The sequence below is a fragment of the Cucurbita moschata genome, unplaced genomic scaffold (assembly GCF_002738365.1).
Source record: "Cucurbita moschata cultivar Rifu unplaced genomic scaffold, Cmos_1.0 Cmo_Scf00004, whole genome shotgun sequence".
Taxonomy (NCBI): domain Eukaryota; kingdom Viridiplantae; phylum Streptophyta; class Magnoliopsida; order Cucurbitales; family Cucurbitaceae; genus Cucurbita; species Cucurbita moschata.
Window position 1 is genome coordinate 5187293 of NW_019268520.1, and position 22284 is coordinate 5209576.

General features: G+C 35.4%; 4 protein-coding genes across 6 annotated transcripts; 3 read left to right on the forward strand and 1 right to left on the reverse strand.

Moving 5' to 3' along the window:
* The first annotated feature begins 86 nt into the window (after window positions 1-86).
* Window positions 87-5922, forward strand: LOC111441496 (nudix hydrolase 23, chloroplastic). The gene is made up of 8 exons (XM_023078520.1): window positions 87-647; window positions 1347-1478; window positions 2500-2576; window positions 2718-2853; window positions 2937-3077; window positions 4089-4147; window positions 5002-5066; window positions 5710-5922. Exons 1-7 carry the CDS (start codon window positions 339-341, stop codon window positions 5060-5062), a joined length of 915 nt encoding a protein of 304 aa, XP_022934288.1. The 5' UTR covers window positions 87-338; the 3' UTR covers window positions 5063-5066; window positions 5710-5922.
* A 919-nt stretch (window positions 5923-6841) lies between these two features.
* Window positions 6842-12100, forward strand: LOC111441494 (metal tolerance protein C2). Of its 3 annotated transcripts, XM_023078516.1 has the most exons (10): window positions 6842-7504; window positions 7600-7708; window positions 8221-8260; window positions 8786-8862; window positions 9653-9741; window positions 10484-10553; window positions 10703-10741; window positions 10832-10982; window positions 11244-11333; window positions 11747-12100. In XM_023078516.1, exons 1-10 carry the CDS (start codon window positions 7096-7098, stop codon window positions 11846-11848), a joined length of 1176 nt encoding a protein of 391 aa, XP_022934284.1. In that variant the 5' UTR covers window positions 6842-7095; the 3' UTR covers window positions 11849-12100. The 3 variants fall into 3 exon arrangements, with proteins under 3 accessions (XP_022934284.1, XP_022934285.1, XP_022934286.1); XM_023078517.1 differs by lacking the exon at window positions 10703-10741; XM_023078518.1 differs by lacking the exons at window positions 11244-11333; window positions 11747-12100 and adding an exon at window positions 11111-11194 and having other exon boundaries at window positions 10832-11034.
* A 2511-nt stretch (window positions 12101-14611) lies between these two features.
* On the reverse strand, window positions 14612-16584 carry LOC111441497. Its single transcript, XM_023078522.1, has 4 exons — window positions 16183-16584; window positions 16012-16046; window positions 15622-15689; window positions 14612-15329 (listed from the first exon to the last, which is right to left on the reverse strand). The coding sequence occupies exons 1-4, from the start codon at window positions 16363-16365 to the stop codon at window positions 14710-14712; spliced, it is 906 nt and encodes a 301-aa protein (XP_022934290.1). The 5' UTR covers window positions 16366-16584; the 3' UTR covers window positions 14612-14709.
* Window positions 16585-18740: 2156 nt separating this feature from the next.
* LOC111441493 lies at window positions 18741-21235 on the forward strand. Its single transcript, XM_023078515.1, has 2 exons — window positions 18741-18874; window positions 19041-21235. Exon 2 carries the CDS (start codon window positions 19627-19629, stop codon window positions 20905-20907), a length of 1281 nt encoding a protein of 426 aa, XP_022934283.1. The 5' UTR covers window positions 18741-18874; window positions 19041-19626; the 3' UTR covers window positions 20908-21235.
* Window positions 21236-22284: the final 1049 nt, after the last annotated feature.

The window sequence follows — 22284 nt, forward strand, 5'->3', positions numbered from 1 at the left end:
ATAATTAGAAAAACACATTCATCAATTTGAGTACAGGTTAATAAATAAAACATAATTCATTTTTTTTAAAAATGAAAATTTTCGCTAATGGATAAGAACATTACCGATGGGACGAATCCGAATATGATGTACGGACATCCCCAAAAAATTTGAGAGCCCGAATTCAACGCGAGATTTTCGTTCATCTTTGCGCCCACTGCGTGCTGACGGCTCTCATACCTCAATTGGAAAAATGGAAGAAAAGAGATGAAATGATATTCAAGTTCCTCATTGGAAGATCCTTTTGGTTGATTACGACTTCAAATTCCATACCGATTCAAAGAAATTGAAGATTGATAATGCTAAAATCTGTTCATCTGTTCGGTTGTTCATCTGGGTTTGTTTCAAATCTTCTGAAACCCAATAGTATTGTTGGATTCAGTCTTAATTTCATCTCTTCCAAACGGTTGCCAACGTCGTCTTCTTGTTCTTCTTCAAGATTGTCATGTGCTAGCAGTGGTTCCATGTTCTTGGCTCCTCGAACTGCTTCTTTCAAAGCGTTTTGTGGGTCTACATGTTCTGAGGCAAATCAAGACGGCACTTCCACGTCTCCCTTGTCTATGTCAGAATCACCGCCGCCATCATCTTCAACTGTAGTCCACTCAGCTGTGAGTCATCCTTTTGATTGATGAGTATCAATTTCACTTATGGTGCCTGTTTTCCTTCATTTGGGTTCATTGTGACGATTAATTGTGTATCTGGGGAAAGTTCATCTTGCTCTATTAGATATTGGTCCCCTTAATGATGATAGAAACGTATAGCCGTAGGATGGGTTGCTTGGTAACAAATGATACATACAAGGTTTTATGTTTGATCAATGAAGAATTCTCAACCTAGAGTGATTTGTATGCATTTCTTTTCATTTTTATTGTTAACTTTTGCATTCATTGCACTGACTGACTATATTGTTGAAGCAAGATCGACCGCACTCACGCACTCACACACCCACAAACAGAAATTAAACGAAGAGACACAAAAATTTACGTGGTTTGGAGAGAAGAAATTCCCTTCCATCCACAGTTAGCAACCTATCTCAATAATCTAAGTGTTTACAAAGTGTATATCTCACACTCTCACACTACAAAATCTCTCAACAAAGTTTCTCTCAAATGACACTCAAACTCAATACCTCTCAACCATCCTAGACAACCCTTTATATAGGCATAGAAGCGTTAATGTCATACATGAAAATGGAAGATGAACCAAAAGGGTTCATAGCCAAATAAATGCCAATACATGTATAGGAGATGCGCGAACCTATTCTTCACGACAACTTACAACACGTACGAATGGAATCTCTTATGCAGGAAAGAATTCGTAATGTACGGTTCTGCCAGTGGTGTGGAGGCCAAACAAAGCATGGAATTCCTGATGATGAGGAGAAACTGAGAGCTATTTGCACAGTTTGTGGGAAGATAACCTATCAGAATCCAAAGATGGTAATACTCTTGTTTTGCATTTGATCTTTGATAACTCTGTGCAATTGCCATTTAAAAGTTATATTTTCTATTGCTCACAACTAACCATGCTCCATGATTAGGCATGGACTGAATTTTTTGTAGTTTGCTAGGCCAACTTTAAAATTTGTCACTAAGGCATTCTTTTTGTAACCAAATAGTTAATGTAATTACTCGAACGTGACTGTAAGAACAAGATGATCATATATCTTCATTGATTCAGTGATAAAGGATGGATAACTTTCCGTTCAAACATGAAATGTTCTTTGCTTTACTATTATAATTTAGCAGGAGTTTACTACAATCAAGATCTGAATGTTTAAGCAAAGTTGTCTTGTTCATATATCATCATTTGGAAACATATTTTGCCCTAGTATTGTTATAGTTTGCGTTTTCTGTTCTTAGTGTATGGTTCTTTTTATTGTTTTTCCTTGTGGATTTGCTTAGAGCTATATATTACGCTAGTGTTAAAGAGTTTGTACGTGCAGATACATCCATTGCGAACCATGTTCATATGTAGTGTCGACTTTGCTATATTTTCGTTGTAACAGTCCAAGCTCACCGTTAGCAGATATTGTTCTCTTTGGGCTTTCCCTTTCAGGCTTCCCTTCAAGGTTTGTAAAATGTGTCTGCTAGGAAGAGGTTTCCACGCCCTTATAAAAAATGTTTAGTTCTCCTCTCTAACCGATGCGAGATATCACAATCCACCCCCTTTCAGGACCCAGCGTCCTTGCTGCACTCATTCCCTTCTCTAATCGATGTGGAACCCCTCAATCCACCCCCTTCAGGGCTTAATCTCTTTGCTAGCACATTGCCCGATGTCTGGCTCTGATACCATTAGCGACTTTTGGTTATTAGAAATGGGGTTTCTTCAACTGGAAAAGCCTAAAGAAAACAAAATTTGCTAGCGATGGGCTTGAACGGTTACATCTTTGCTCATTAGTTTGTTCTCCTATATGGATAAAAGCTATACTTTATGTATTTTCTGGAATGTTACTTGTAGGTTGTGGGTTGTTTGATTCATCATGATGACAAGATCTTACTTTGCAAGAGGAAGATCGAGCCATCTTATGGCCTATGGTATGTACGTTGTCGACGTTTAAATCCGTTAAGAAAACCAAAATGTGCATGAAGCCGCAGCGAATAACTTATTGACACTTAGTTAATCCTTCCTTCTTTGATAACTTTTATTACTGCATTTGAGATCTAGTTATTCAATAGGACTCTCCCAGCTGGTTACATGGAAATTGGGGAGTCAGCTGTTGATGGTGCAATTAGGGAAACCTTGGAAGAAGCAAATGCAGAAGTTGAAGTTACATCCCCTTTTGCTCAGCTAGACATCCCTCTAATTGGCCAAGTAAGAAAGAAACATCTTTTCCTGATCATATTTCGGCGTCCCGTATACTTAATATATGACGTAATCGACGTTTGTTTTTGTAGACGTATATCATTTTCAGGGGAAAGTTGAAGAAACCCCATTTCTCTCCTGGTCCCGAATCCATAGAATGTCGCCTTTTTTCTCTTGACGATATACCTTTTGATTCTCTTGCATTTTCATCCATGCTGGTTACCTTAAAACTGGTACGTGCCTTTACAACTTCAATATGTTTGGATTTTGTACATTAGAGGCTCATATGGTGAAGAAGAAGAAGAATCTTATTAAAAAAATAAAAAAAAACTGAAACTGTGAGAAGTTACAATAAGACATATTAAATGTTCTTCTATTTCTTTCCAGCCAAATACTCTATTGAATTGATACATTAACCCTTAGTTTCTATGCTTTCCTCCTAAAAGGATGACCACAAAGCATTTAAGGCTTATTTTCGTAAAAAGAAAGGTGTAGTGTAATGGCCTAAGCCCACCGCTAACAGATATTGTTCTCTTTGGGCACCCTTTTCCGGGCTTCTCCTTAAGGTTTTAAAACGCGTTCGCTAGGGAGAGGTTTCCACACCTGTAATAGTCCAAACCCATCGCTTGTAGATATTGTCATTTTTTAGCTTTCCCTTTCAGGGGTTCCCCTCAAGGTTTTAAAACTCGTCTACTAGGGAATGGTTTCCACACCCTTATAAGGAATGCTTTGTTCCCCTCTCCAACCGATGTGGGATCTCACAATCTACCCCCTGGGCTCGGCGTCCTCGCTGGCACTCGTTCCTTTCTCTAAACAATGTGGGATCCCACAATCCACCCCCCGGGTCCAGTGTCCTCACTGGCACTCGTTTCTCTCTCTAAACAATGTGGGATCCCACAATCCATCCTTCTTTGAGGCCCAACATCATCGCTGGCACACAGCTCGATGACTGGCTCTGATAACATTTGTAGTGGTTCAAGCCCACTACTAGCAAATATTGTCTTCTTTGGGCTTTCCCTCGAAGTTTTAAAACGCGTCCACCAGGAAGAGGTTTCCACACTCTTATAAAGAATGTTTTGTTCGCTAAAATTTCATGCTAAAAGGAGAAGGGAAATAATAAACACACCTATCTCTCAACAACCGGAAATAAAAAAAGTAAGGGGTTACCAGTAAATGAACTAGTAATTTTGCTACAAAATATTTGATGGCTTTAAAGCAACTAGATCATGTTCTTGTGACTGCAGTATGTTGAGGATGTCAAGGCAGGAAGAGTCTCATTCCATTATGGCACCATCAATAAAAGGTACTTATTCAGATATTCGATTAAATACATGTTTCATATTATTCTGATTCACATTGAGTAGATAAGTTGTAACATCTCAATCTCAATCCCACCGTTAGCAGATATTGTTCTTTTTGGGCTTTCCCTTTCGAGCTTCTCCTCAAAGTTTTTAAAACGTGGAGAGGTTTCCACACCCTTATAAAGAATGTTTCGTTCTTCTCCCCAATCGACGTGGGATCTCACATAGGTTATGATATATTTAATCTTTTATGAAAATTCTTCATACTCCCACTCATATGTAGACTTAGATATTAATTTAATTTATGAAGTGTAACACATGAATTATTAATATCAATTGGGGGTGGAAATACCAGGTGGGAAGGATAATATCTGCTAGTGGTGGACTTGGACTGTTACAAATGGTATCAGAGCCAGACACCGGGCGATGTGCCAGCGAGGAAGCTGAGCCCTAAAAGGGGGTGGATTGTGAGATCCCACATTGTTTAGAGAGGGGAATGAGTGCCAGCGAGGACCCCGGTCCCTGGAGGGGGGTGAAATGTGAGATACCACATCAGTTGGAGAGGGAAACGAAACATTTTTTATAAGGATGTTGAAACCTCTCCCTAGTAGGACACATTTTAAAACTTTGGGAGGAAGTCCGGCCGTGAAAGCCCAAAGAAGATAATATCTGCTAGATCCCTGAGGCCTTTAGGCCATGTTCTGCTCTCTTTAGTTCGATTTCTTTGAATAATCATGCTTCCTAGTTCTCGAAACCTTCGTACTCTGACCTAGTAACTAGTGTATAAGGGGTTGATTTAGTTCAATTCTTTGTATGTTTTTGGCATTTAATTTTGTTTGTGGACTGTTTTTGTCAGGCCTGGCACAGGTGCTTCAGATATTCATGCCTATACTCTTGATTATCATCTAAGATTGTGACAAGGTAATTCCTATTGCGTAATTGTACCAGTATTCAATAGGAATTCTTTCCCTTTTGATGTCTGTTTGATTTGTCAGTTGATAATTGATCGTTCGTTCAACTGAGGTTCTGGGTTCTTCTAAGGGTTCTTTAAACGAAAGAATAAGGGTATTGCCCCGCAGATGTATGTTAGGGAGAGCTTTCCACGCCCTTATAAAAAATGTTTCATTCTCCTCCCCAACCAACGTGGGATCTCACCCTCCACCCCCTTTGAGGCTCAGCGTCCTCGTTGGCACTCATTCTCTTTTCCAATCGATGTGGGACCCCCCCAATCCACCTCCCTTCGGGAACCAACGTCCTCTCTAGCATACCGCCTCGTGTTCACCCCGTTCAGGGCTCAGCCTCCTCGCTGGCACATCGCCCGATGTTTGGCTCTGATACCATCTCTAACAGCCCAAGTCCACCACAAAGAGCTATTGTCCTCTTTATGCTTTTCCCTTCGGATTTCCTCTCAAGATTTTTAAAACACGTCTGCTAGGGAGAGATTTTTACACCCTTTTAAAGAATGTTTTGTTCTCGTCTTCAACCGACGCGAGATCTCACAGATAAATCTCATTAATATGATCCCTCTTCTGGTTTCTTCATTGTTTTTCTTTCTATGATGCAGTTAAAGGAGCTCGAAGGTGGGACTTGAACTTTTGCTTAATGGCAGAAATATGGATCACTTACATTCAAATGGAGACGATGCATCTGCAATTTTGAAACATTGATATGTCTGAATATTGTACAATTTTTGTATTGTTCATCATGCTACACTTGTTCAGTTGTCAGTTTGTTGAAAACACAAGGAAAAATGAAGGATCGTTGGCTCTTAAGGATAGCACAAGATGTCTAGCCATGAGTATCAGACTGATAGAGAAAACAACCTTTTGGATAGCACAGGTTGTCTAGCCATGAGTAACGACCATAAATGCTTCCCCGAGAATGTTGAAAATTCGAATCTTCATCTTCACAGAAACGAAGTGGATGTCTTAGCTGTTGCGTTATGTTCATGTCGGTGTCACCATTAGCTAACTATTAACATCCGATCAACTTATAACGAAAGATAAAATGAAAAAAGATGTTACAATATTTATCTTAAATATAGAAAATAAAAATTAAAAAAAGTCTCTAATTTTACCATATATTTAAATAAGAGCAAAAAAAATCTTACATTTGCTAAGAGATTGGTATTGTAAACGATCCAGATCTACCGCTAGCAAATATGCTTTCCTTTTTGGGCTTCCCCTCAAGGCTTTAAAACGTGTCTGTTGGGGGAAGATTTCCACACCCTTATAAATGGTGGTTTGTTATCCTCTCCAGCCAATGTGGGACATCACACTCCACTCCCCTTCGGGGCCCAGCGTCCTCGCTGACACTCTTTCCTTCCTCCAATCGATGTGGGACCGCCCCCAAATTCACCCTTTTGGGTCCCAGCGTCCTTCCTGGCACACCACCTCGTGTTTACCCCTTCAGGGAAAAGTGAGAAGGCTGACACATTGTCCAGTGTCTAGCTCTGATTCCATTTGTAATGACTCAGATCCATTACTAGTAGATATTGTCCTCTTTGGGCAATTTCGGGTGTACCACTGTAACTATTTTTTTTTTTATCAAAAGAACTGTGAATTTTGGTAAGTTATTTAATGACCAATTTTATAAATGATTAAAATTATGTCAAAATTATGGGTTTTTTTTTTAGTTATTATTTTCTTAAAATAAGAGTATATTTTAGGAAAAATAAATGAAAGATTGAAGAGCGCCGTACGTGACGTTCCATTTAACGAAATCCAGGTTCTTCGTTTACTTCCAAGTCCTCAGCCATCGCCACCGTGTCTCTGTTTCCTACCAATTTCGTTTTGTTTGATTATATTTTTTTCGATTTTCTCTGTTCTCTTCCAGATCTCCCGCCGTAAAATCCCAAGATTTCTGGTGTCGAAGGTTGGATGGTTTTCGGGGCTTTGCTCGTGTAGCTTCGAAGTTTTATGTTGGGAGAATCAAACTCCCGTTGTAAAATATGGATACTGCATCAAATGATTCCCAGGATTCTTGGAATAGGGATACCGGATTTGGCGCCAATGATAGGAGGTTCGCTTTTTCGCGTCGAACTTCGTCTAAGCAATGGCAAGAGCCACCCCACACGCCGATTCCTATCAACTCCGACGATTCGGCGAAGCCTTTGCTTTCGCGGAATATGTCGAGCATAAACATTCCGCCCGGAAGCTACTTCGCTTCCGAAAGTAATAAATTCTGTAGTGTAAAGGATAAATCAAGCGATAAATTATCGGTTTTGTCGCTCGCCTTTACAATTTTAGAGAATGTGAGATCTGGGAATCGGTATATGAAGAGGCTGTTTCTGATGATTTCGCTTAATGTCCTATATACAACTGCCGAGTTAGCTATTGGTCTCCTTACTGGGCGTATTGGTATGGACGTCACTATCCTTTTTCCTCTTTTATTTCACCATCCTTTATGTCGAAATTTATTCTTCGTGTGTGAGTAATTTATCTTATGAATTCAGGTCTTGTTTCTGATGCATTTCATTTGACTTTTGGCTGTGGTCTTTTGACATTTTCATTGTTTGCCATTGCTGCCTCTCGGAGTAAGCCTGATCATGTTTTCACCTACGGGTAAGGTTTTATTTGCTCATGCCTCTGAAGCCAACTTAAGTACACTAAGTTTTTAGTTAATTGTTACTATTTCGATCAGTTTTTACTCTGTTGAAAGTAGTTTCTTGGTATTTTTGAGTTCTGTGCCTAAATTTTAGGGATGCTTTTCCATTTCTCTCCCTAATCTTTTGTAAATTTCAATTTCATCATTCCCTTGTCTAACTTGTTATGAGTTGTGAAAGATGAACCCATGAAAAATGAAAGTATACTATTAACTGGCCATCTAATTAGAAAATACTAATTTTAAATTTTGCATCATCACTTTCATATATTGGTGTGATTGAAAAGTTACAAGTATATTGAGAACAAAATCATATATGAATTGGAACATAAATAAGGCGTCACAATTTGAGCACATATCAATGAACTTGCAAGTTTGTTTTGTTTTGGATATCTCACATACCTTTTCACGGTTTTCCGAACTTCATTTGATTACTAGAGACGGTTATAATTGTAGTGGTTTGTCTTACCAGGTACAAAAGACTAGAGGTTTTGGCTGCCTTTACTAATGCTGTAAGTATTCAAAATTTTACATGTTTATGCATATTTACTGTCCCTGGAACTCTTCTGTTGTATGCTATCCTTTTTTTATTGATGGCTGGTTGGTTCATGTTCTTTTGATCTAGATATGTATTTGTGTCAACTCTTTAAGTCCTATGAATTAATTACCTTATGGTTATTTCTTTGTTTTCTTTTATAAGAATTATTTCTTTCCTTTTCAATTATTCATAACCGGATATTTTAGTGGAACAGAAGCAAAAGCCTGATTTTTAAATGGATAACACCTCCAAAGAGCAGGGTGATGTTTCACTTTGCTCTTCAGTTTTAGACGCTAATTTTCATTTGCGGTCATAGTTGGTTCTTGCTGGTCTTCTGCTTTTTCTAATCTCCTAACCTCTTGAAGTGATTTGATTTGTCTGTACATTTCTTAATGATCATGTGTAAGAAAATTTTAATTCACTTAACTCCAAAAATAAATTTCTATTTAATACTTTTTTGCTACCTGGACATTTACTACTCCGTTACATGTGTAGACAGCTATTTCTTTTGTTCCTGTCTTTCTCATTAGCTGTGGAAGCACTCCATGCATTTATACAAGATGAATCTGAACACAAGTAAGTAGTTTCCATAAACAATAATTTGGAGACGAGATGTAATATAACTGTGATTCTTTATTAGAATACAATCTAGAAGCTTTTCCCCTGTCAATTCCTTGGTGGTAGTCTATTTTGCTGTTTTTAGGCTCTTGCCACTTATTGTTGTCGTATATTTAATGGTTTAGGTTTCTAATTTCTCTTTGTGTACCTTAGATGCCTTGGTTGGTAGGTGTTCCTGTTATGCAAAATTTTTAATTATTTTAATATATTTTTAATTTGTTTTTTTCATATTGTAATTTTTAGCTGGCAGAATTCATGTCCACAGGACATGTCTGTGGACTTGACACAGACATGGTGATTGATTCTACTAGGAAATATTGTTACAATATAAACAAACATCTTTGGGGAAGCATATATTTTATAAAACTATCAACTTATATATGTTTGTGTGTGTGTGTGTGTTTGCATATATAAGATACATTGCTGTTACGCTTACCATAAAAATGTCATGCATTTTTGTTGCTTAATATGATTGTGTGACAGTGTATTGGGATGTGTAGGTGTCCTAGACTCTTTCATTCAGATTCTCCTAGTATGTCTATATATTTAGATACTCTTAGTACGTCCAAATATTTAGATATTCGTAGTATGTCTATATATTTCGATACTCTTATTGTATCTAGGCTTTTTTGTAATAATGACCTTGATCTAATTTTGTATGTTTATTCATTTGAATGAGTTCTTGTGTTATATTTTATAGTGATTTACCATGATTTTAGTATACCTGATAATTATTTTCACCTTGCAGGCACTATTTAATTTTCTCAGCCGTAACAAATTTAATGGTCAATCTTATCGGTGTTTGGTTCTTCAGGAGCTATGCTCGCCTTAATCTTGGTGAGTCCCCTGTTTTAGGTTACATCATCTGGCATCATTGACAAGACTAGGCGCATGTGTTAGATTTAAGATAGTATGTATTAGATTTAATATTTTTTACAAGACTAGGCGTATGTGTTAGATTTAAGATAGTATGTATTAGATTTAATATTTTTCACAAGACTAGGCGTAGGACATTGTAAATATCTAGAAACTACATACTATTAGGTCATTTCGTCCATTGCTTTTGAAGTACATGATACAGACATATACTCTCTCCCAGCTTCCCATAATTTGTATAATATCTATAGTATTGATATAGTGTTCGTAAAAAAATATTTATTTAAGTGTGATTATATGATTGTATTTTCTGAACAATAATGTTCTCATACTTATAATAAAGCTCTAAACTGACATATTACCTCATTTTCAAGGGCAAATTTAAAAACTAATTGTGAAGAATATAAAATCATGGTAAAATTATAATTTTTCGTTCCACTTTTTGTCTATGTAGTCCTAATTTTTCTTTTTTTTATCAAAAAATCAATTACTTTTTAAAACTTTGAATTATGGATCTATCAATGGGAATTTCATTATGGCATGTCCACTATAAAAATTGGTTGAATTGACATCAATATAGTAGATTATGTTGTATGAGTTCATCTGTGTCTGCCAAGACGATCTTCATATTTATTGGCTTATCATTCAAGCCGTCAGGTCCATGATTTTGATGATTGTCTCATCCCTAGATCTTTGCTTTTAGTGTACAGAAAAGCTGAAGATATGAACTACCATTCAATCTGCTTGCATGTTCTTGCAGATTCTATCCGCAGGTAAAATATATTTTCCTCTCTCTTCTTCTTTCACTTCTACATGCATGTTTGCTCTTCCAATAACTGCGTGTGAATATGTATGCCTTGTCTGAATATAAATCTTTTAGTGACATGTTTATCTTTGAATCATTTTTGCCAATGGTTCTCAGTGCAGGTCTGATATTGGCATCCTGGTTTTTGTCTCTTGGGTAAACTAACAATGCACAAATCGATCCTTTTTCTCAAGTTGTCTGCTTCAACTCTAATCTCACTTGCAACTTGCATTTCCTCCTTGGCAGGGTTCAAAATGCTGAAGTTTTGTGCTTAGGACTGGTTTCAGTTGCAGTCTTTATGATTGTCATGCCTCTCTTTAGAGCAACCAGTGGTGTTTTACTTCAAATGGCACCGCCTAGCATTCCAACTTCAGCATTAAGTAAATGTTGGAGACAGGTTTGTGCATAAGCATGCATTATATCATGTACCACGGAAGTTGTGAATTAAATTGGACCATGTGGACTTCTTTCATATCTGTTTTATATTTTTTTCATTAAGTAGCGAGTTCCTTAACAATCTTAAAGTTGTTTACATTTCTAAATTTGAAAAATTATGGAACTTTTTGACAATTATTTTGTCCTCTGTTTATAGATAACCGAGAGTACTTTTTGTTGTTCATGATGTTACAAGAATGTTCATAGTTTTATACTTTGACAGATTTCATCCCGTGAAGACATATTAGAAGTCACTCAAGCGCGATTTTGGGAATTAGTACCTGGTCAAGTTGTTGGCTCGCTCACTCTAACGGTAGAGTAACTAGTGTTAAGCATACTTGTATTCAGTCATTTCTAACATTATTATGCATCTGCAATCGTTGATAATCCTTTTAGTTATGATGTTACCTGGTAGTTTCATTCTGTATATTTGATTTTGGGAATTAATATCTGGTCAAGTTGTTGGCTCACTCTCTGCATAATTGTGTTCTGTCATTTCCAACATTGTTATGCATCTGCAATCGTTAATAATCCTTTTTGTTATGTTGTGATATCAACTGGTAGTTTCATTTGTGCATACTTGTTTATGTCATCTCTAACATTGTTATGCATCTGCAACGGTGAATAATTCTTTTTGTTATCTTGTGATGTTACCTGGTAGATTCGTTGTGTATATTTGATTTTCCAGTCCCAGTTCTGACATTCGTGAAATCACTGTTGTTACAGACAAAGAAAGGATCGGACAATCGCCAAACGCTCGATTTTGTGCATGGTATGTATCATGAATTAGGCATACAGGACATGACAGTGCAAACTGAAGATGCTTGAATTGCTGCTGCTCCATATTTCTCCGCATTCTTCCATATGAACAAGGTGATGATATCCTTTAGCTTACCCATACTATCAATTTTTCTAACATCCACATCAGGTTTATGATATTACCAAGTATCTCCAAACATGTTCCTCTGTTCCTCATAGTTCATAAATGTCTTAATTTTTCTTTCTTATATATGTTATATGCCAATTATGTCCAACATGTTCCACATTAGGCCTATCAATAACATGCATGATTGGTATCAATTTTTGTCCCATCATATATATATATATATATATATAATTAATGGTTCGAACTTTTTTCAACCATCGATAAATGTTATTTATGAAGTCATTTTCAAACTTTTTTTTTATTATTATTGAATGAATAGAATAAATAAATGCTTATATCTAATTACGATCTTTAGATTTATTTTAAATACTTAAAAAATATTTTTTACAACATTTATAAATTTATCTTTAATATTTATGTAAGATATAAGCATGATTATTTAGATTTTTGTACATATTTGTAGACAAGATGAGATGTTTTGTTATTTTTTTTAAATTGGAAGTTTCTCCTCCTTACGCATCCCTTTGATTAATGAAACATCAAAACAATAGAAAAAAAAATTAAATAAATATTTGGCAATTCAATAACTACCTTATTTTTAATTTCCATATCTTTTATTTAAAAAAATAGTCTACCCAAAATATTTCTGTCAGATAATAAGCTAGTGCACATGTTTTTGTTATGAAATCAAAATTCAAAAAAATAATAATAAAGTTAAGAATAAGTTGTCACGTCATACTTCAACACATCCCATCAACTTCCCATTAATATCACAAACATTTTAGATATCATTTTTATTTTAGATATCATTTTTTAGAATGAATCTTTAGGCCGTGATAACATTTTAAGACATACACATTGAGTAGTGAACCCGATCAAGCTAAAGTGAAGTATTTTATCTCGCTCTACATAGGAGAAGATTAAAATAACATCTCAACTAAATAAGAGTGTTAAATATATAAGTTTTCTTTAAAGGATAGATTTATTCAAGATTATGATTAAAATGAAACCCTATTTTTTTAAAAAAAATTATGATATATCACTCTTTAATGTATTTGATTATTTATTTATTTATTTTTTCTATAACCCATTGATGAGATAATGAAGTTGATGCAATTAAGGTTGAATAAAATAAAGTTTTAATTCATGGAAAATATTGCTTATGAATTAAGGTTTTTTAAAAAAAAACATTCTTAAAAGAACCATTAAATAATTAATTAAGTCATTTTGTTTGCTTTATTATACTTGAAACATGCGCAGGACGAAGAGGTAATTAACAAAATTAATTAGTAATTAAAGTCAGCTATTTTATTAAAGTATATATAAAACGAGAGTTTAATCTGTGGGTCCCACCACGATAATGACATTTAATTGTCGTTTACAAAGACTCAAATACCCACCACTTGTCTTTTTTATTTCTCTTTATTCTCCTATAAAGTAAAAAAGAGATTTCTTTTTTCTTTTATAATATATATATACAGTAAAAAAAGTATACAAAAAAAATTAATTGGAGAATATACAAGATACATAAATTGGGAAATTGGACCGATACAATTTAGAAAAATCGATCCAAAACTTACACCTTTTTAAAAAAAAAAATTTTACCATCGAAATTTGTCAAGTAACTAGAGTAAAAAAAAGAGATAAATAGTGTTGTTGCATGTCAAAAGTCGAGGAAACATCGTCACAAAGAAAAATAATTGACTATAACAAAGACGTGCACGTAATTGATATTGAGTAAATTAATATAAATTCGACAAATCTCTCTCCTTTTTAATTGGATATTTAGACGACCTTTGTCTATTATTTCAAGTAGTAAGTTTCAATTGTCTTTTTCGTTATGATAATTAAATTAGATTTACTGAGATATTATTATCTATATATATATTTATATAATTCGAACTTTAAGGGAAAAACTCGAAGTCCTATAACCCTGACAAGTATTTATGACCATTTTCGTTAATTTTATTTTATTTTTAAATATTTCTCTCAAAAATCAATTTAAATTTTCTATATTATATTCTATTTTAGTCTTATTTTTTTTAATTACAAAACAATAATTTTAGTTATTATATCCAACTTTGTTAAATGATGAAATTAATAGATAAATATATTTGAATTTAATTAATATTATAACTATTTTTCACGTATAATGAAATTTAAACATAACATACACATAATATTTTAAAAAATTAAGATATAATTTATAATTAATATTAAATTTAAGAAAATGACATAATTATAAAAAACAATATTATTAAAAAAAATTATTCACACGATTTTTCTTTTTTATCCCATCCATTTTAAATATTTGCATGTGGCGCACGCAAGAATTAGGTATTTACATTTTTTATAAATAAAAAAATAACCCATCTTAAATTTGTGATATTTTAGGGATCCCTCTGCAAAAAGGAATCACATTTTCTCAACAAACAAACAAAACTTGTCATTAGTGATCATAATCTTGCTATTAACAAATTAATTAAGAAATACTCTCATTTTCTAAATTAAATGCACACTTTATATCATATAATATAATATCAATTTTTTTAAAAAAAGATTCTTTCTAAATATACTTAATAATTCTCAATTATTCGTCTTTAATTTTATTTTTTAGTATATATTTATTTGAAGTCGTGAAATAAATTTAATTTATGAAATAGATGAATTTTAATAATGTTCAAATATATTAATAAGACAATAAATATTGTTTTTTTTTTTTTTTCTTTTTACAAAACAGCCTAATTGAAAATTTTAAATTACTTAAAAGATGAGGGGTCACTTTGTAATAAATTATAGTTTTCTACTGGTTAATGTTGTCGTTAGGCAATGTTGACTGAGACGGGGGCGGAGGCGGCGGTATTGCCGCCATGCCGTCTGGTTGGCCGAGTAAGCTGCTTATTGACCGAGCTTTCACCAAACCCAGTTTCGTTCTCTTCTTGCTGGCTAACGTCAATGATGGCGACGGCGGTGGTGGGCATGGAGGTGGCTTTTTCTCGTCTTTATCGACGGTGACAATGTTTTTCAGTGTGGCGGCGGCGGCGGCCAAAGAGCGGCTGCGTACGTTGTTCATGCTGCGGAGACGGCCTTTTCCCAAGTGATGTTCACAGAGAGAATAACCGACGAGAGTTTGTTGGCAACATCGCCATCCTCTTCCATTGACGCGGCTGCACCGGGATCCCTCCATTAACGCGCCGCCTCTCGACCTCTTTTTTCCGGCGAGATTCAAACCCAGTTTGGGTTGTTTCTTGTTCTTCGTTGTCTTCTTATGATCTGGCAGTGACTCCATGGCGGCGGCGGCGGCGGCGGTGGTGGTTTGATCATCGGCATTGTTCTGATCATCGTCACTTTGCCTCTCAAAGCTCCCTCTTCTCTTCTTTAATGGAAAATCCTTATCCCTCTCGCACCATTGCCCATCACCCACTACAATCAAACATAAATAAACAAAATCTAAGCTGAATCGAAACTCGAAAACAAAAACCGACCACAACATTACACAAATTGAGTATCATATCGTAATTTTTAGTAGATAAAACACTAATTATTTCATATAATTTTCACATAATTTGAAGATTGGACTTCCCATCAAATCACTAGTGAAAACTCATGATCATGGTGCACATTTATTCACACAAACATAATCAAATCATTACAGTACAGCAAAGGAAAACCAAGCAGCCCAGAAAGTGATATGAAAAAAACAAAAGGGGTGAACCTTGAGGAGAAGAGGAGGACAGTGGAAGAACACCATTGCTTGCTTCTGCACCAAACACAGTCGTTTCCCTAAAATAATTCAGAGATACACATAGCTATGAAATTCACATGGGTAACATTAAAAGAAGGAAACCCACAAGAAAATGTGTAATTACTGTAAGCCATGATTTCAGAAGAAGACAGGAGCTGTGGAACAGCGAAGAACATGCAGAGCCCCAGATGTTTTCACAGGCAAAAGCCAACGAAATCATATTAAAAAAAAAAAAAACATCAGAACAGTGATTTCCGCTGTCCTTTTTTACTCTCCTAAACATAAAAGTAAATGGATTAAGCGGTATTTTGGGTTTTTTTATTTGGAGGAAGAACAGAAATGGGGGCTTTGAATCGTTACCTGGAATCGTGTTGTTCTAGCTGATCCTTCTTCCCCTGCACACGAAAAATCCGACAACCCCATGAGCGATTTCAGGGACCATTCTTCAATAGAACGCGCCGCCCAAAAGAAAACAGAAAAATCCCAAATCGAGTGAAGAAAAAAGAGGGAGGGGGGTATTTGATTACTGACCAAGGCATTATTAGTGTGGTAGGCGGCGGAATCGCAGGCGTAGGGGTGTAGATTTGGAGGATCGGAGGAGGGGAGTTGGAGATGGAGTTGCACCGGCGGAGTGCGGCGGAGGAGGGGATCTGAGAGAGGGAGAGGAGAGAGAGAGGAGAAGGGTAATGGGACCTGCCGTTTTCTGATCCTCATGTCGCCGGCGGACAACCCAAATTGTCGGATTATTTGTGCAGAAAAAGGAGGAAGAAGAAGAAGGGAAAAGTGTAGTGTGTGTGTGTGTATGGTCTTATCTTTGATTTTTTGGTAATGGAATTTGTGTGGGTAAGGCCTTAATGAGTTGCACCGGGGTGGGGAGGGCAACCGGAAGAGCAGGTAGCCGGTAGGAATCGGAGAGGCAGGTGGGGACTGGGAGTACGGAGAGGGAGAGCGATGCCAGGGTGGAAGAGAGAGAGAGAGAGAGAGAGAGAGCGGGTGATGGAATACAAAATGATGGGAGTGGGTAGTTTTATCGTTTCTACTTTTTAACATGGCTGGGTTGGCCTTGGATGGGATGGGACCCACTACCCCTTTTTTTCCATTTTCCTCTCCTCTAAAACTTATATCCACTCAAAATATAATTTTATTAAATAAATAATTATATTGAAATATTTTTGTTTATAAACTATAGATTAAAACATTATGTGATAAAAATGGGTTGATTTTTTAAGCCTCAAAGTTTGGCTTGTCACGTCAATTAAGAGTTTTTACATTTTTTTACTTTAAAAAATATTAAAAATAAACTTTAGGGGTGACGTGGATTAAATTAAAAGAATTACTAAATTGTGTTTCATCAGTTAATTATGCTATGAGCTGTATACGAGTATTTTCAAACTTATTAATCTTCGTGGAATTTATGATCATGTTGTGTGCTAAATTAGGAATAATTAGAATTACTAATTGTTGAATTATGCGAAATTACAGGCCGCTAGAAAGTTTAGTAGATAAATCGTATTGGATTGAGAACGAGTCTTATATACATGTTCAAAAGTTGAGTAAATAATATCACGATACCAAAAACCCGTTCAAGTTAGACGAGGCGACCAGACCATTTGTGGCTTAAATCTTGATCTACGGTACAATTAGATATGAGTGTTCAAAAGATTCTATCAATCAACGTACTTCCATATGATTTCTTGAATTTGGTTGTAAATGAAAATTTGATGAGTTTGATTTTTTTTCGAGTTTCCTTCTAACTATATTAGGTTAAACAAACCAACTCCAATTGATTATTTATTTATTTTTATTAGTTTATAATCCATTTTTATTACTTATTCTCCCACACTTAAAAATAATATTTTAATGGTAATTTTTCTAAAATATATATTTAAATTAAATTCTTAATTAAAAATATATTTAAAAAAATCAATATTTTGTTAATTAATGGGCCAAGCTTGAACGAAGATGGATCAGTCAAAGCCCAGGTTGAATTTGAAGTTTTTTCTTTTTAGTTTTATTGTTAATAATAATATTTCATTAAATTACAAATTAAAATAAATTTTAATCACGGTAATTTATCAATTCTAATTAAATATATACAAAATTTTCAATTTATTTACATTATATTTTATGCAATAAAAAAATTTAATAATAATTAAATCTGTTTTTTTAGTTTAAAAAATGTTATTTTATCACTAAATATTATAATATATGAATAACTATAGACCAAAATTCAAATTAATATTTTCACTAATCACATAAAATATGAAAATAAAGAATATATGAAATCATATCTTTATATCAAATTCCTTTTTATAAGTATTTCTATATTTATTTCTTAAACCTATTCACAAAAATATTAAATTATAATCAAATTTAAATATATAAGCATTGTTTATTAGTAAAATGAAAATATAAATATCTAAATTATTCTATAATTAAAAGTCGAAACACATTATTGTAGGAATTAAATTAAGGCGAAATAAATTTTATAATTAAATTAATACTATTTTTTTTTTTCATTTTTCTATTTTTTTTCATTCACAAATAATTATAAATGTACCCTTATTGGATTGGATTAGGTTACAAAAATATTTTAAATTACAGTAACTCGAATAATCTAAATAGAATTTGGAGCTCAACTCAACTCTCTATTTTTTTTGTTGAGCTTTTATTTTTACTTTTAAAAAAATTTATTTATCAATCACACTTGTTACTAAATTTAAATATCAAATATTTACTCATAAAAATGCATTATTAACGTCAGATATTAAATATTCATAATTTTTTTGGTTAGGTCGTAACTTATTTTCAATTTGGATACCGGCAGCTTCATTAAAAAAGGTTACCAGCAATTTGAACAGAATTCTTTATCTTAAAAAAATTCAATTTAATCTAAAAAAAATCTATCTATAGTTTTGATATTCGGAATTCTCTATTGAATCGGATTGAGGGCTGCGAATTTAAATTAAAAATAATTATTGAATTGAGATTTGAATGTCACAAATTTAGAAAGTTCTTGTGAAAATACAGTAAGATTAGCGTTCTTCCAATTTAGAAACAAGAAATTGGAATGAATTCTGCAAAAGTTTGGGGAAGAATGCTCTCTTAATCTCTATCATTATCACTGATTCACTGTTCATTGATTGAAGAAGAAACTAAGCTGGTGCCGCCAATCGCACGGCGCCACACACGCTTCTTCATCAGATCTCAGCCGCTCGATTCCGTAATATCCAATTTTCCATTCATCACCCCATGGTTTTGTTGCGTAATAATAATTTTGTTTATACGATTAAGCTCCCTCTCCTTTTCTCTCTGTAACTTTCTTTTTTCTTTTTTTTTTTCTTTTTTTTTTTTTTCTTTTCCCTCTTTGTTGCTGCTGTGTGGACCAGATCGCTGATCGGTGGACGGACCTTTCACGGCGAATCAACTCGAACGCAGCTGGGTCTGAGGGGAAGACAATTTTGGGGTTTTTTTGAATGATATGGAATCGAGAGCAGTCGTCTGAGGCAGGTGTTCAGTTTTCTTGTTCTTCTTCTGAATCGGAGTTTGAATTTTGTTGTTTGGGTGGTGTCGCGATAAACCCTAGTTTTCCTTGTCAGCCTAGAATTTGGAACTTTTTTAACTCGATCTTCTTTTACCGTTTGATGAACTGGGATTGACGGGGTTAAGGCTGAGCTCCATGGAATTTGATCGAGGACTTATTGATTCTTGAGTATTGTATTGTATTCCAACTGGGTTAGGTTGGTTTGCGAGTACTAGGGTTTTCTGTACGGATTATCCGATGCTTTTAAGCCTTCGACTAATTTAAGGATGTGTTGTGAGGGGATTGTTCATCTGGGACAGAGTTGATCTCTTGCTTTGAGGTAATTTGAATTTTATGGTGCCATTGGGTTTCTTCTAACCTGGGGCGGCTAAGTTTCTGGTTAAATTGGGGGTTGTTCTTTTCTTTTCTTTTTGTTTCCTGATAAATTTGTAATGGGTGATGAAATCTTTGATGCAATGAACCTTGACTTGAATCTGGGTCCCATTCCAGAGCCGCTTTCGAACTCGGTTCTTCAAATTGAAGATGTGAATTTAGCTGATTTGACTGAGGATCCTGTTCATAGATTTGGGGAAGCTATCAGGTTTAGGACGAGACAGCGGTGGCGAAGGCGTCAAGTCCAAATTCCTTCTGAGACTCAGAATATTACAATGGAATTGAGTGAAATCATGGTCAATTCAGGCAATGGGAATACATTGCAGCCATTACAGGCTGGTGAGGGCAGTATCACTGCTGAGGAAAGGAAGAACGAAGCGGGGAAAACATGTGAAATCAACAATGAAGCTCTGGAAGATGAAAAGACAGAGAATAAGAGTGATGTTGAAAAGGGCAGTGATTCTGATGGGAGTTTCTTTGATTGTAATATATGTCTGGATTTGGCTAGGGACCCTGTTGTAACTTGTTGCGGTCATCTATACTGTTGGCCGTGCCTTTATCGATGGTTACATCTACATTCAGATGCCAAGGAATGCCCTGTATGTAAAGGAGAGGTCACTACAAAAAACGTAACTCCGATCTATGGGCGTGGCGGTAATACCCCTGTGACAGAGGAGGATGCTACACTTAAGATTCCTCTAAGGCCCCACGCTCGGAAAGTTGAAAGTTTGCGGCAAACCATCCAGAGGACTGCATTGAGTTTCCCAGTGGAGGATATGATTCGTCGATTGGGAAACAGATTTGATTTTAATCGTGACCATGACCAACCGCCCGAACCAGACAGCTCACACGAAACCTTTGGTAGATCTCCAACCTTGTTGAATAGGCTTTTAACATCCAGGGGAATTCGTAGAGAACAAATTTCACTGCCCCCCAATGGTGATGTAGGAGATTTAGCACACGCCGATGTGTCTGGCATTGAGACTGGGGAAACCCGTCTTCAGTCTCTCCCCGTGCTTCGATCATTACTCCACCGGACAAGAGTTTCTTCTCTTACTTCTGCATTTAACTCCGCTGATAGGCTTCCAGATGGTCTTCTATATACCGATCCGCTCATTCCTAGAATTCAAGAGCAGCCTCCTCCACCTGTTGAGGATAGAGATTCATTCTCTAGCATTGCTGCTGTTATCAATTCAGAGAGTCAAATGGACACTGCTGTAGAAATTGATTCCATGGTCTCCATTTCAACTTCATCCTCCAGTAGGAGAACTGATGCCTTACAGGTTTCTGATGTCGACAGTGGAAACTCTCGGGCACCCAGACGGAGAAGACTGGCTTGAAAAATTTTCGATCTGGTCCTGAGACTGATAAATGAATCAGGACTACAGTATTTCAACACCTATGTAAGTGCTACTTGGATCTATTTACCTTTTCACTCAACAAAAAGTAATGACTCCTGCTTCGACAATGGACAACACATCGTCGATATTCAACTTTCTTCATTTTACTGTTTATCGTTCGAGAATTGAAAATGTAGGCATACTTCGAGAAGCAAATAACTAGTAATCAAGTAAAGTACTGTTCTTTATCTCCTCCATTTGTAACCTTCGATGCATCAAAACCTGAGTTCAACATTTTCTTACAAATCCATGTCTTCTATGTTCTTGACTTGGTGTTTCACTGACCATATTTAGGAAGAATAAAAATGTCCATGACTATAATTTTCCTGTTTAGCTTAGCTCTGATGGTTTTAGCTTAATGAGAGTGCAATCATAAGTTCTTCCATAGTTTGAACTTTTTCTACTTATCTTTGATTATTGCCCATTAACGAACATGGGATTTGACTATTCACCTCAGATCAGTTAAATTTGAAGTAGCTAGAAATTCTTGTTAGTTCTAGTTACTCTGTTTTGACTTATTTAGATTGATCATTACGATAATGATAAAGCAAACATATCAGGTGGAAGATCTTTCAACTTTTGGCCTTGCTTTATTCTCCATTTATCTTATTTGATTCTTTTAGCTCATCTGCTGGTCCTGTTAGCATAATCTAAAAGCTAGTTAAATTATTCACCACTCAGACAAAGAATCCCAGAGCAGGAACGGCCTTTGTACCGATTATCATGCAAGAGAACCAGCTAGAAATCTTGAAGGTTATGGATACCTCTCACCCCATTGATATCATCTTCCACTACTCACTGCTATATGAAAAATCACATTATCTTGTGGAGTAAAAGCCTGAAGTTCACTTGTTGATGTTTAGATCACTCACACAAACAATGCAATGATTGAATTTCTCATTAGTAGAACAGCTTTCTTCACTCTTTTCACATCAAGAAACACATTTAGTTCGATTCTGCTGTGGTGCTTGTTGATTTTAGGAGACCTCATCATGAACATTTACTTTGATTCTGCTGTTTGCTTATCCTGTTGGCTCCATGTATTTTTCTTTGTGCTCTAAGACGTTCGAGCCAATCTACACACACCTTAACTAACCTCGCACATTTAGTTCTATTCTGCTATGGTGCTGTTGACTTTAGGAGAACCCATCATAATCATTTACTTTATTCTCATGGATTCTGTGATTCTGTTTACTTATCCTGTTGGGTCCATGTTTTTGTTTGTACCATAAAAACGTTCGAGCCAATCTACACACACCTTGACTAATCTCACACATTTAGTTCGATTCTGCTACTGTGCTTATTGACTTTAGGACA

Excerpts from the sequence above, each read along its gene's own strand:
- LOC111441496 (XM_023078520.1), top strand. The coding sequence starts at position 339 with ATGCTAAAATCTGTTCATCTGTTCGGTTGTTCATCTGGGTTTGTTTCA. Across the intron at positions 648-1,346 it reads CAACTGTAGTCCACTCAGCT|GAAAGAATTCGTAATGTACG; the intron begins GTGAGTCATCCT and ends TCTCTTATGCAG. Across the intron at positions 4,148-5,001 it reads TATGGCACCATCAATAAAAG|GCCTGGCACAGGTGCTTCAG; the intron begins GTACTTATTCAG and ends TGTTTTTGTCAG.
- LOC111441494 (XM_023078516.1), top strand. The coding sequence starts at position 7,096 with ATGGATACTGCATCAAATGATTCCCAGGATTCTTGGAATAGGGATACC. Across the intron at positions 9,742-10,483 it reads CTATGCTCGCCTTAATCTTG|TGTACAGAAAAGCTGAAGAT; the intron begins GTGAGTCCCCTG and ends CTTTGCTTTTAG. Across the intron at positions 11,334-11,746 it reads TTGGCTCGCTCACTCTAACG|ACAAAGAAAGGATCGGACAA; the intron begins GTAGAGTAACTA and ends CTGTTGTTACAG.
- LOC111441497 (XM_023078522.1), bottom strand. The coding sequence starts at position 16,365 with ATGAGGATCAGAAAACGGCAGGTCCCATTACCCTTCTCCTCTCTCTCT. Across the intron at positions 16,047-16,182 it reads ACCACACTAATAATGCCTTG|GGGAAGAAGGATCAGCTAGA; the intron begins GTCAGTAATCAA and ends TTTCGTGTGCAG. Across the intron at positions 15,330-15,621 it reads GTCCTCCTCTTCTCCTCAAG|TGGGTGATGGGCAATGGTGC; the intron begins GTTCACCCCTTT and ends GTTTGATTGTAG.
- LOC111441493 (XM_023078515.1), top strand. The coding sequence starts at position 19,627 with ATGGGTGATGAAATCTTTGATGCAATGAACCTTGACTTGAATCTGGGT.